The 14619-nt window shown below is 35.4% G+C and overlaps 1 protein-coding gene across 1 annotated transcript in view; it reads right to left on the reverse strand.

Annotated features, from left to right (window-relative positions):
- Positions 1–1014: 1014 nt before the first annotated feature.
- The window catches only part of PAWR (pro-apoptotic WT1 regulator), a 72303-nt gene continuing 58698 nt past the window's right edge, over positions 1015–14619 (reverse strand). Inside the window, exons 4-6 of the mRNA XM_066319214.1 lie at positions 9494–9641; positions 8049–8153; positions 1015–3600 (exon numbers count right to left, since the gene is read on the reverse strand). Coding sequence (XP_066175311.1) covers positions 3514–3600; positions 8049–8153; positions 9494–9641 — 340 coding nt within the window. The 3' untranslated portion in view covers positions 1015–3513. The remainder of the gene's footprint in view (positions 3601–8048; positions 8154–9493; positions 9642–14619) is intronic.

The raw sequence follows: 14619 nt of genomic DNA on the forward strand, positions 1-14619 counted from the left end.
AGAAAGGAGAAAATACCAGCAAATAGGTTCACAGACGTTGTTACACTTCATAGATACCACTTAAATTTCTCTAAGAACAAGGAAAAGAAGAATACACCAAAAGATACAAAAGAGTTAAGTTATGAGAGAAGAATTAGAATATCTTAGGAAAAAATGCCAACTGCTAAGATCAGGCACCTATTGTATGGCAAATCCAGTAATTAAAGGAGGAGCACAAAAAATGCACTTGTGTACTTGGAGCTAAAATTTCCCACCAAGACTGAGGAACCTAAAATGCCAAAGGCAAAAACTGAGGAAAGACATAATTTTGTATTTTAAAACAAATCAAAAAGCCACCATCATTTCATAAAGGCAGTCATCCTTAACCAAATTCACCTAACATACTAAATTTACTAAGTGCAAATGCTCTTAATAGATAATGTCTTATCCAGAAAGTAACCACAATGTTGAATGCATTTGCTTGTGGCATTTTTGTTTACATTCTTTTAACACAACAACTTTACAAACTTTATGATAAGCTGCCATATAGCTATTATCGCCCTAATATTTACTGATTATCCACTTGTATCTCTTTATGCGTAGTCTGCAACTACAAGTGAAAAGGAGATTACCTTTAGTGATTCTGCTTGTGCGCAAGAAGAGAACATGCACCTATACAGAGCTTTCAGAAGTTAAATCAAGTTAAACCAATTCACTTTCTGTAGAAACAGCACTGTAACATTCTTCCATTTCCGGGGAAGGGTTATACTTCTACTTTGAAGTAGGAGAAAGGATAATTTTTATCTAATTGATAGAAGGATACTCATTACATACCTAATGCAAAAAATAAGTATAGTGTAAATATACAAATTTCTCTCTTGTGTGTCTTGAAAAATCCAATGTGAATGCAAAACTAATTTTAGCAGTTCAGATTGGGAGCTTCCCACTACAAAGGACTACAGAGGACAAACACAGTTAGAATTTTAGACAAACAGTATTAATTCTCCTTCAAAGACAGTAAGTACTCAGCCTGGATTAAAAAGAATTTTGTTTTATTTGAACAAAGGCAAACAATCTTTATTATTAAACATGTATCTTTTACCTGCAGTAGAAGAATCTCAAAATAATTTTTTTAATCTGGTAACAAGTATCACCACAACTAGTCAATGTTCCAAACTAAAATGGATATTCAGTTACTCATAGGTTAACGATGTTTAAATTTTTTAAACACGTAAAATGGATATTTCTTAAAAATCACTCTGCATTATGATTATGAGACTGTCTTCAGAGGAAAACTCAACTACCACAAGTTTTCCAGAGTAGAAAAATCACAACTAGCCCTGTAGAAGAACAGTTACATTAGAAATCCAGAAATTCTGCCAAATATTTGTCAGTTTTATGTACAAGTTAAAAAAATAGTTCTAATTCCAGCATTACTGCTGCCAAGAAGAGGTAATATGAAGACAAGTAACTCTTGTTTATGTTCTTTGCTGCTATTTTTCTTTGGTTTAAAATGTGCATGAAACACATTTTATGAACATTTCATTTGCAACTTCATATTGATATCTGTGTGTACTGCAGTATGTCCTTAATAAGGCTTCAGCATGTTTGACATCCCATGCAGCACATGGGTACAGCACACAGAGAAGGAAATCAGATGTTCTTCTAGAGCAAGTTTCATATTTATTCAAAAGGCATAGATCTCAACTGACTTTAATGTGTCTTTAAACATTTAATTTCATGGAACTTATAAATTAAGGGACTTCTTACTGTTTCAACAATATTACAAGCAATACTCATTGGTGTATATATTGTAGTTCAAAGGGCTTATAGAAACCCCCCATACCATTTAACCTCCTGAGCAGAGGTTTTAAACAGTCTTCCATGGAATCTCATCCACTGTGGAGGAAAACAATGAGGCATCCTGGACCACAGGTGCCTTGAAAAACACTTTAAAGCTTTGAAAAGTTTTTCCTCATCAGAATGCACAAATGCAAAAGAACCTATCCTATATCCAAAACAATCCAAAGAGTAACAATAATAGCTGGATTTTCAATTTAAGAAACACTGTCATTAAATGCACATTATGAAAACAACTGGCAAATCTGAAAGGGTAATTGGTTATATGTTTCACATATACATATTAACATAACAATATTGTTATATTGTTATATTGAAGCTGCTTTTATGCTTCAAGGTAACAAGAACTCTCTATGTATGTAACTTTCTGACACCAAACTTCAAAACTGTCCAGCAGAAGCCTGGACTCTTTGAAGCATTTTAATTTCTAGTGTCTTTCCTCAAAGGACACGTACATTTAATCTAACCAAAAATTAAAAATGTGTTGTATTAGGATGAAATAAAGTACAAATAATTTTCAGTTCAAATGTTAAGTGAGGTCTGTAGATAAAGTCTAAGGAAAATTTCATCAGCTATCATGTTACAGAAGAATCTGCACAGTCTTAACTGGATTGTAACATCTAACCAGGCACTTTTCAAACAACTTGTTAGTTTAAAATCAAGGATAAAAATGGGTTTTGTATACCACATGATGTTTCAAAAAGGCACATATCACTAGTATGCCCCTCTACTTTGTCACGTACAAAAAAATTTTCACTCACCTTAAAAAAATCCAAGAACTTGTACAGGTTATGATCACTACAAATTTTAAGATGACAACAAGAAGTGTCTTTGCTAAAATGAAAGCTCCAGGCTTTGTTTGAATTCTCAACACAGCAAACCAACTGTCTGATTGCAAACTTGCATTTCACTGCTAAAGCAAAAGCCATAAAATAAACTGCAGTGCACAACTTCAATGTGATTCTAAGAACTTATTAATGCTGATACCAGAGGTGATTTATTTGGCTTTGTGGTGTTTTGCATTTGTTTTGCTGTTTTTAGTAAAACATTCCCCTTCTGACAAAATACTGTTAACACAGAAAAAAAAAAAATCCTACTCTCTACTAATTGTCTTTCTATTGTCCATTTTTCTGACACAGTAAAAAAAAATCAACATACAAGAGTTCTAGAGCAAGTCATCAATCTGCAAAACGTTATACATCAGTAATAAGGCATCCACTTTACAGCTGTTTGAACAAAAAAGGAATTATTTCCCAAAATATATATTTTGAATCTGTGTAAACAAAGCTTATATGTATTGCTCCCATTCATTTCAAAAATATACACCCACATGGACCGAAAGTGATCTTGGTGCTATGAATTTCAGATTACTGTAATTTAAGCAGATGTAATCTGAAGCTGCAAAATCCAAATATTTTTGAACTTAAAATATTGAAACATGTCAAAAATTTTAATTATGCTTATGTGAAAAGAAAGCTAAAAATACATGCCAAATTTTATGCCAATTCACTGAACAAAAGAGAAAGTACTATGAAAATAAACATTCATCAGTTTTCCTAACAATAAATACCAAGACAGTTATTATAACATACTGAAACACAGGAAATATTACTATATTGACCTTAATGTTCAATCAGTAGTTTTTAAATCTTTCCTCACTGATGCCTGAATCTTCTACCTTGTCAGCTGTCCAACAACTTTTAAGAGAGTTTTATTTTCTTGCTTCAATTGTTCGTTTTCATCTTCTATATCATCTAGATCCTGTACAAGAGAAAAGAAAAATAAACACTCCTCAGGATGGAAATACAAACTCTCAGTTAGTAGCAGCAGGAATTTAGCATCTTAGCTCTGAAATGAGGAGGTGGGATAGGGAAGAATTAGTGTCACAGTAGGTACCCTTAGAACTGTTAAAACAGCCTGTTTCCAAGTGTTACTGTAATTATAAAACATTAGTATTACATTCCCAAGCACCTTACAAAGAAACATGTTCAAATCAAAACTACAGCAGGAATTAATGCATAAAGAAACCAAAATAGAATGGGGGTAATTATTTTTCTGGCATACACAGAAAGTGTATTAATCAGCTACTACTGCTCCTGCTTTCCCAACTGCTTGTCTGCAACTATGGCTCTCATGTATACAGTACATATCACTGGTTATTACTGCAGGAAGATCTGTTTTTTAATTAAGTATCAAAGTTTTCAGAACAAGATATGCTGGTCCACTTTTTTCTATTTTCTGTGAAAAAGAAAGTAAAAATGGACTTCATACCTTCTGTCTAAAGTGCTACTGGAAGAAGAGATAGTGGCGCACACAGTAGTAATGGGTGCTCAAAATAGACTGCTTTCACCCCAAATGTTCGTGTCTTTTCCACTAATTACCATTTTTGCCCAGTTCCCATTTCACTTCTTCACTCTTAACAAGTTTTTTCAAGCCTTTAAAGTGAAAACCAGTGATAATGGCTGCTTAATACAAACATTACTTCCATAATAACAATTTTACAAAAAAACACATGCAAGAAACAGAACATGAACTAGAAAAGAATGAAGAAGCAAAAGAGTGATGTCAAGGACAGGATTTTAAGGAGAAAAATGAAAGGTGGGCAAAGGAAAAAGAACGAGAATTCTCACTGGAGATCCTATGTGTTCTCTGATTCAAGTGTGCCAAACTGTCCTCCTGCATTAAATAGTAAAGGTAAGATTTTCTCTCTCTTGGCCCTTTCTTACACAGTGTTTCACATACAAAGCCCAGTTTCTTATTTCCTTCATTCCAGAAGTGCACAATAGAGATCATTTGTTCAACTGGTATAATGATTTGTAAAAACCTCTTCAGTTTGCCAAGCTAAAAATCCATACTGCAATACCTCTGTAATCCCTTTATTGTTTTCTAGAATGGAATCAAGAAATCACTAGCAGAATTTCCTCTTTGCCTCACAGAAGTAAAGCTGCATCACAATATGAAACACTTCCAGGAAAAGCATTTGACCAGTCCAACATAATGGATTCAAGTGACTTAAACATCTAAACAGGGAAAGTTTTGGTGGATAGATACTATAAATACAATTTACTATAAACAAATACACTTTATATTCTCTTTTGTCCAATTTTTGCACAGGATCAATAATCAGATAGAAGGGACAACACATTCTCAATATAATTATTTCTTTTTAGTTTGGTATACATAAAACTTACAATGTTCAAACTCGTTGATCTAGCCATTGGATGCCTCAATTAAAGCTTACTTAAAAATCTCTTGTTTAAAGTTCTAGTATAATTGACTCAAAATAAAATATTAAAAAGTTTGTGAAATGTTTATGCTGCAAAAACAACATTCCAAACATTAGTACATGTAAAAGTTTCTTGAATATAAGCCAGGAAAAATAACTGGTGCATTTTAAGTATCTACCAAAACAATGAACTGAGAGATGGAGGGGATTCTGCCACTCTGAAATTTAAAGTTTCTTATTCAAAATTACAACACTTATTTAGGCTTATTAGCAAAAAAAGATGCAATAGCAGGAAAGCCTGAAATTTCACATACCAAAAGAACTGATAACTACACAATTGACACTAATTAGACTGTAAATCCTCACTGACAGACACGTCACACTTTTAACTACAATGACATCTTAGTGAGGTCAGAGATGACTTAAGTGTAAACTAGTTGACAGTTGAACTTTGCCTACAAAGTATTTAAATATTTTGAGATGTCTTTCCTTTCACACATTTAAGGTCTTTATGAAGCAATTTCCCCCTTCTTACAAAGAACATGGCAGACATACTTTTAATGTCTAATATACTGGAACAAGAAAATGCCATTTATAGGAGAAAGCCTTTTCTATTCTTCAGTATAAATGCAGCTCTTATTTTTAAATATCTCTGTGATGTACTGATTGATCTCAGTAAAATGATATTGTCACATTAAAAAAATATACTCAAAATGAGAAAAATTCTACCAAGAAGTTTTCACAGTTCTTGAGAAAAGTTTTTCAAATGCAACACAAGATCTTTGCCAATCAGGGATGCATCTGTGGGTATGAACTGACTAAAACTTCTAGAAAGAGCATTTCACTAAATATGGACTGAGCACTCAGAAAGATATGGAATAAAATGGCTTTTTAAGAAGTTATCTAGGGTATCTGTTGTGACATTCTTTCCACACCTGCACATCTTAACATCCAATAACTGTACATTTGGATGAACAGAAAAGCTGGAGAAAAAACATGAATGTATAGATGGCCAAATTTAGAGACCCCTATTTAAGCTGCCTACCAGCAAAAATTTTTAGGAAAACTTCTGCATAGACTCACTCACTAAATAAAGTTCTGTCCTCAGGACATCATTTTATCTGAACAGAAGGCTGAAGACCACAACTCTTCTTCCATGAAAAGCATCAATGCTGGTGCTAGGCCTACACAGGGGCACTCCACGAAGAACAGATGGATGTCCAAGTGCTGGCTCTCATGTTTTCAGTTATAATAATAAACCAGAAGCAAATACAACTGCCATATTAACTTCCATAACCTTTTATCATGAGAATGATGTGGTATTTCTACAGCTTTTCCTAGTTTTTTAAATCTTTCTTTCTAAATCCACATGGACAGCCAATACAGAAGCAATGATAAATTCAGAAGTTAATAAACAGGAAAGTAGAACTCTTATCTGTTTTAATGGAAGCATCACTTGAGACACGAACTGAGGAAGACAAATAATCGTGCTGGTCATAAAATCAAAAGGCAGCTATTTTACTGTTAAGAAAAGCCCAAGAGACACAGACATAAATAACTTGCACTCTATTGAGCAAATAGACAGTGTTAAAGGTTTGAAAAATGCTGACCTGATGGACCAAAAAATCCCTTGTCTTCTGTGTTTAAAAGTATCTACCTAGGGAGCACCAATAAGATGGCTTTGTAGATCCCATGGAAAGGTAAAATTTTAGTCAATATATAACAAAGTTGGTTTTAAAATTACTTTATTCAGTTTGTTTTCTTCCATACAACAAGCAGAAACTGCCCTTGTACAGAGGCAATGCACAGACACTGCCTGACTCTACTGTGGATGTTCAAAGACAGTTTCTAGTTAAGATACTTGATGGATTTAATTTAGGACATCACACTTCAAATATAGCCAAAAGAATCGCATTGCTTCTGAAACATCAAACCTCTCAAAAAGCTGTGGTCCTAAATCCCAAGATTTCAGTCATTTAGGTTCTTCTGATTTGTTCTTTGCAACCTTTGAGTCAGGAAGTCAGATGTGACCAACAGAATGAAATAGGTTTGCCATCCATTATGCAGAAGGTACAAACATCTGCCTCAGCTGTAACAAGGCCATCAGCTTAGATGTGACAGATTGTTTGCAGAATGAAAGAATTGCATGAAGAGCAATGCCTCAGTTTAAATAGAAACCTCTCCAAAACAGACAATACGTCATTTATCCAACAGAATAACTTCCAAGTTTCTCCATATAAAAACCAAAATATGTCTTTCAGAATAATCTCATCTCTTTTAATTTTCTAGGCTAGTTTCCAAACTTCTGAATGCTGTCTTCCTTTGCTACTAATGAAGAGCTGCAAAATAACTCTTCATGCAGTTATTGCCTCCCTTCACTCATGGACTGACCAGAGCCTTATCTGCACTGGACTAGAAGAGAGGCATGTATCCCTAGGACATTGGGACTCCACACCTCAGCCAGGAAGTGCAGGATGAGCTCAATAATCCACTCGATTAAAGTACTCCTGTTTGCCCTTAAAACTGGGCAACTTTTTTCTGTCAACTTAAACTTCTTGTCCAGTCCCATTTCCATGCATGTCTCACTCTTCTACTCCTCCTGCGTTCACACCTTGTCTGATGATGATATTACCTCAAGTCTCCTGCCCTTACGTGGGATCAACAATAAAGACTATAAGAACATCTGTCAAAATATAAAGAGTTTTTGCTTTTATAATCTTGCTCTATGAACACTTGGAACAACAAGGTACTCCAATAACACCGGACTTAGGGAAGTTAATCATGACAAATATAAGTCAACTTAGAAAGAAAATTTAACTTTCCTTACATACCTCTTGAAAAGCTATACAAATACAAAAAATCCCTCAATTAATTATTTTCTGACCTTACCCAATGGATGTGGTGCCTGAAGAAAACAACAGAGAATGCAGACACTTTAATTTTCTCTTTTTAGAGGAAGAAATGTAAGAAAGTATTTGCTTACTCTGTTTAATAAATCGATTTCTTCTTTCAGCTTTCCAATTAGTTCCTCTTTGTCCTGTGCCATTTTCATTAATCTTGCATTTTCCTGTCTTTCTTTTGCAAGTTCCTATAACCACAATATAAAATGAAGTTGGAAATGTAAATTCTTGGTTTAAGAAATAGTTTTAAGTCAATATCATCTAAAACAAAGAAAGAAGAACACAGACACACACTTACCTATAATTCCTTTCCTACAGCAAGTCAAACCCACATCTTCAAGTCCTTTTACCTTTCAAGGAGCTAAAGAATCACATCTAAGAATATTTTACCAACAGCAAATCTGTTTGGTATCTGATTCAAGCGATAATATTTTTAACTTTTATAAGTGCTAATTTATATTTAACTTAAGCATGAATACCGAATTGGACAGGGATGCAAAACAGAAGATGTAAATATAAAGCATCAGCTCCCAAATTGTTGTTGGTTGGATTTTCTATTGTTGGTTGTTTTATAAGACCATTAACAAGAAATGAAGACTCACTTTTAAATCTGTGGGCCTGAATGTGAGAAAGAATGGAAATCTTAATTAGGAAAGAAGGTGTTCAAATACTCTTCTGTTTTTTGTTACTGGCAATTAAAATATTTCAGAAAGAAGTTAATTTAGAAGGGAAGATTATGGTATACTCTACTCAAATGAAGATTCCTCAAGACTTAAATCAAAAACAGTAATTTCCACAAAATACATGCTATTTTCCCCTTTCCAAAAAAAGACCTATTCAAATTGTGTTTACTTAGTAACTTTCACCCATATGATTCAAGAATATTTGGTAAGTTACCCACAAAAAATCCACTTCACAGGAAGACAGAGAAGCCAGTAATAGATTACACAGATGACATTACTTAGCAAAATATTGGCTTAGGTGAAAAGCTCAGCTTTAACCTTATTACATTTTCCCAAAACTGTTTTTATTAAATCAGTGCGAAACAATAAAAGTAATTTTAAATATGTATTTTAAATGTTTACAGCTCTAACAAGAAACTGGATAGCAATTAAATGTTACAGTATTTTGGTATACCAAAAAAATCCAAATCAACAACTAGGTCAGAAACTGGCTTGCAATCCTGTCAACAGCCAGTGAGCTCCTTCTTCCCCCAAGATATTTCCTCTGTGTTGGTGTGTCACGAGGTACATAAGACAAGCACACAGAGCACTGCCAGCTCTCTGAGTGTATTATCTTTACCTAAACTGTTTCTCACTTATATACCAAATGAGAACTAAACAGCTGTGATTTGAAAGTCCACATTCTTCTCAGTCAGTCTGTTTCTTTACACATTTTTATAGACATAACTATCTGTACTTCAAGCATTTTGCATCATTTCTATGTATTTTACATGCAAATTTCCCCATGGAGTTTAAAAAGTACTTTATTTCAGATGTATGCCATGGAAAGCTTAGCTGGTACTTACCCTTTCAAGTTCCTCAATTCTCTTTTCCAAAGTGTTACTTGGTAGAGAACTGCCAGAAGAATTTGCATCTCTGCTGTATCTGCTGAAAGTTGTCCGCTCTGTTCGGGAGTATCTATTGGGAGCATCATCTTCTGGTGCATTAGCTGTACTGTGAAAGGCAGAGCAAAGCAGACACCTATTTACACATTTAACAAAATGGAAATGAGAGCTGTCACAGAAGCACTTTCCAAAGCAGTCAACAGTTCAGTCTAATAAACTGCAGAGAATGTATTTCACAGCTCTTGTGTGGCTGAGAACTCACTAAATTCACTGCCTCAGGGATTCAAATACTTGGATAATGCAGCTTTCATCACATGGGTAATAAACCATAAACACATCCTGTATTTCAAGTTTCATGAACTACACACAATAAAAACCAAACTAAGTAACTTTATTTTGAGAACTAAAGTGCCACTACAGAGTTTAAACCAAGGATCTTTTAACTAGATGAAAAACACTAAGGAATGAAAAAACAAGTACATGTCCAGAACATAAGAAGAATATTGACTAACTTTTTGGGAACTATGGATTTGGCCTGTAAGGTAATGGAAATTAAACTAAAGTGAAAAAGTGATGTGACCCAACAAACTAATTTATGCCCTCTCCAGATATTTTACTTCAAAACTTTGATACAGAGGAGTTTGTCAGAGCTCTGTTGGTAGACACTCACTCCTTAAGTGGTCCTATGGGTTTTTTTTGGTTTATGTTAAGTGCCTATTCATTTAAAAAAATCACTGTTATGGAATCAACAGAAAAGTACTGCAAGTGCATATAAGCTAGTTTTTAAAAAAGCATGCAGGTTCTCCATTACTACCAGTATGTACAAAACCAGTACTAATTTAAAAATATGTATGACAAGTCAAGCATTTTCAGTCACAAAACTAGCAGCGTCCTTCCCATAGCCATTTTTTTCCTAACAGTAATGTTACTTACCTTCAACAAAAATTCTAATGAATAACTGAGAATAACAGAACAGAGAACCCTGGGAGCAGGCAAAGAGACTTTCCCTTTTCAATTCACCAAAATTACACTTCTTAGACTTAAAATATGCAGACAAACTGCCAAGACAAAAACAAAAAATGGAGATACTCAAAAGCCACCTGGAGATGGTCCTCAATAATCAGCTCTACGTGGCCCTGCTTGAGAAGGGGACTGGACAAGATTCCCCCCAGAGGTCCCTTCCAACATCAAACAGCCTGTGATCCTGCAAAATCACACAGCTGAAGCATGTATACACTGGTGTACTAGACCACTTAGGAAAAGAATGGAAAGCACTACGAGCATCCCTACAACATTTCCTTTAAAATACAGAAGAGTGTATGATTAATGTGTTCATTTAACAATTCTGCATTTCATAACTCTAGAAAACCCCTGCTGACAACATGCAGATTTAGATGGATACAATGCAAATCAAAAGCAGGAGCATCTGGAAAAGGGATGTCTTTTCGTGGATATAAATATTCTTTTGCCCCAGTATGTGTGAAGTTTCCAAGACACACTGACACAATTGTAAGGAATTTTGTAGCTTAATGTTATTACCATATTTAGCACTGTTTATTCTTCATCCAGAAGATTTTTTAAAAAACATTTCTAGGACCGGATATGCATGTTGCAACACAGCGTAAGAGAAATATTTTGACTTAACTCTATAAATTCTAGACTATTGATCTTCCTAAAAGACATATAGTTCAATGCTGCTAATATCTCAAGGAGAGATCACACAAAAAAAATTTTCATCATTTAAAAATTAATACTTTTGCCAGCATACTGGAGTGCTTCAGCTCAGCTCAGTGATATTTGCAGAAGCTCTTACACAAAGATTAGAAGAAAGAATAACTGGACAGGAAGGGCTTCATTAATAAAGAAAATGCTTTAATTTTCAGGATTTTTTTTCCTGACACTCACGCTCAAGAATTTCCTCACCTATTCCACTGGGCAGCAGACCCTACTGAACACCTTCCTTTTCACTGTAGGAAAGTACAAGGACATATCATTGAGGCTTCTAGGAAATTAAAAAAAAACATTTAAGGAGGCATCAGTCCATAACCTAACACAAGGAATGTGATAGATAAAAAGTTCATTATTTTGGTTGTTATAACTAATGGCTAGTACACAGCAATGGCAAAAAATGTACTATCCACAACAAGAGAAATGTCTTTCATAAAGAATGGAACTTAGATCTTCAGATGCAATGCCACTTCATGAGTGTTAAATGAGAAAGAATCACAGAATCAGAGTATCTTGAATTGGAAGGGACCCATCAGGATCACTGAGTCCAAATGTCAGCCCTGGACACCCCTAGAGCCACATGTGCCTGAGAGCATTGTTCAAACACTTCTTGAACTCAAGACAGGCTTGGTGCTGTGACCACTGGCCTGGGAAGCATATTCCAGTGCCCAAGCATCCCCTGGCTGGAAAACTTCTTGATATCCAACCTAAACCTCTCCTGAGTCAGCACTGTGCCCTTTCCTTGAGTCCTGTCACAGATCACAAATGTCAAGAAATCTGTGCCTGACCCTTCTCTTCCCCTCACAAGGAAGCTGTAACTGCAATGAACTCTCCCCTCAGTCTCCCCTTCTCCAGGCAGAACAGACCAAGTGATCTCAGCCATTCCTCATAGGGCTTCTGCTCCAGTCCCTTCATCATCCTTGTTGCTCTCTTCTGGACATTCTCCAAGAGCTTAATGTCTGCTTTATATTGCAGCACTCAAAACTGCCCTCGGCACTGGAGGTGAGGCCACCTCAGCTCAGAGCAGAGGGGACAATCCCCTCCCTTGCCTGGCTGGCCATGCTGGGCCTGATGCCCCCCAGGACACCTTCCACAATGATGACTAGAAAAGTATTGCCACTGAACTTGGTGTCTCTTTACTAAGAGGAAGTATCTATGAACTACGCCCAACAAAGATATTGTCTATTGAAGTATACCTGTAGATTATGTTTATATAAAAAACTTAACTATATTTAACAAGGGTTTTTTTTTTTTCTGGCTGTACTCAAAAAAAACCAAGATAACACAATCAGCTTGACTACTCTTACAGAGAAACAGAAATTTTGGGTTGGAATGATGTTCCTAGTTATTTTCTTCACAATAAAATCAGTTATTCGTACAGGGATAGGTTTAAAAGCATTATTACAGCAGGTGAAATAGCTCATGCTCCTTCCAATGCTTCTTTGATTCTCTCAATATCTTTCAAAAGTGCCGTCCAAATTGCCATTTCACCCAGTGAAAATCACCCTGTCAAAACTGTATTTCAACTACAGAAAGTCTATTTTTATGCCAGAATCTTATAGCTATACCTGATTTGGAAACTCCCAGTTATGTATGTCACTGAAATCCAGTCAGTTGCTAACAGCTTCGCTAGAAGAAGCAAAGGACAATTTCTTCTAAATAGGGAACCTTGGCTTTCTATTACTTCAGACCACTTAAGCCAAATTTGTGCCAAAGCTGAGCTAAGGAAGGTAGTCTCATCTTCTCTACAGCAAAAGGAAGTCATCAAGTTCCACCCACAGCGGCTCCCTGAAGCAGTACATTGCCCAACTGCATGAGCACTGGCACAAGGAGGGCAGTGAGGAACTCAAGACAGCTCAACTTAGACTATCAAAAACTTTTGCAGAAATGAACCCTATGTGTTTATGCCTTCTCATAACATCAGCAGTGTCTCAAGAAGGGCTACAAAAGCCAAGAAAAACCTCTTAAGTGCCCCCAGTCTAAAATAAAATGCTCCTATCTGCAAAGCAGTGGTCCTCAGCTAACAAGCTAGATGAGACAATGCTTCCAAAGCCAGACCTCACTGAGAAACTCCTAAACATAGGTAAGCAGGCAAGTCTGGGCATAGCATTATAAAACAGTATTTTGCAGCTGTGTTGTTTTTAAATAAGTGAGATCAAGGTTATTATGATGGAAAGCAAACTGTTATAGTTTAAGTTTTATAATTATCTAAAAACACTGAGCAAGGCAATTTCAGCAGTGTTCACAAACATTTCCTTCAAAGTCCCTCCAATGAGTGCTCTGAAGGTCCTTTTTAATGGTCTCTATTTCCCCATTTATTTTTCAACTCTTACATGAATGATAAACTCAAGTATGATGGATTCTTCTAAAATTACTGCTAAATAGGCTCTACCTCTAGGGTTCTATGTTAATGGGTTGTACCATCCTAAATGAGGGGGGGGGGGGAAATCCTTTCTGACATTTTGACTGGAAGCTATAAAACCATACCATATTGTATTCATTTTCACCAGTAAGCAAACTTATATGGGGAATACACTTCTGAACCATGAAGAGATTTTAATCTGGCTCTTTCTGTAAACTGATACAGTAGATCTGATTTAAGAACCATGCAAAAATCTTTAAATCCCAATCTGCAAGGTTTGCTCTACAATTTTTTTTAAAAAGAAACTAAATTGGTTCAAAAACTAGTAGACAGTCTTTAAAGTAAGCTGATAGAACATACTTCCTGTGTTTATAAAAATATTCCTATGTCTGCATAAATATCTTGCTTTACTGTTACTTGCAAACAAGCCTTTTAGTTCACAAAAGAAACAATTCAAGTTTACATGCAGATTAGACTCAAATATATCAATAAAGAAAATGCATGTTGTCCTTCTCATGTTTGAGAAATCACTGGTAACATCCACTATGCTGATACCATCAGACTTAAATCAGAAAACCATTTGTACTAATAGCAATATGTTTGGTACTTATAAAAACTACGCACAAAGCAGTGCAAAAAATGGCAGACCCAGCTTCATAACAGTAGTTTGAAATGGCCAAGATGAGGCATATTACATTAAAAAACCTGAGAGGAAAAATGGAATAATAGGAAGTTGATATGGGCTATTACAACTTAAGTAACCTACACATTTAAAACACATGAAGTTCACAGTTAGGACACGTAACTGACCACAGCTCCCAAATACTCTGCTGCATGTCCCGTGGCCTTCGTGTCAGCATGACCTTATAGATTCTGGTCGTGCTTTTAACAGATCTCACAGTACCACTCCAGACCACAACAAAACCATCATTTTCTCTTGAAAATACTTTATGCACTCAATCATGCAACTACAAAGGAACCTCTCCACAAACTTTTG

The sequence above is a fragment of the Sylvia atricapilla genome, chromosome 5, assembly GCF_009819655.1.
Source record: "Sylvia atricapilla isolate bSylAtr1 chromosome 5, bSylAtr1.pri, whole genome shotgun sequence".
In the NCBI taxonomy this organism is placed as follows: Eukaryota; Metazoa; Chordata; class Aves; order Passeriformes; family Sylviidae; genus Sylvia; species Sylvia atricapilla.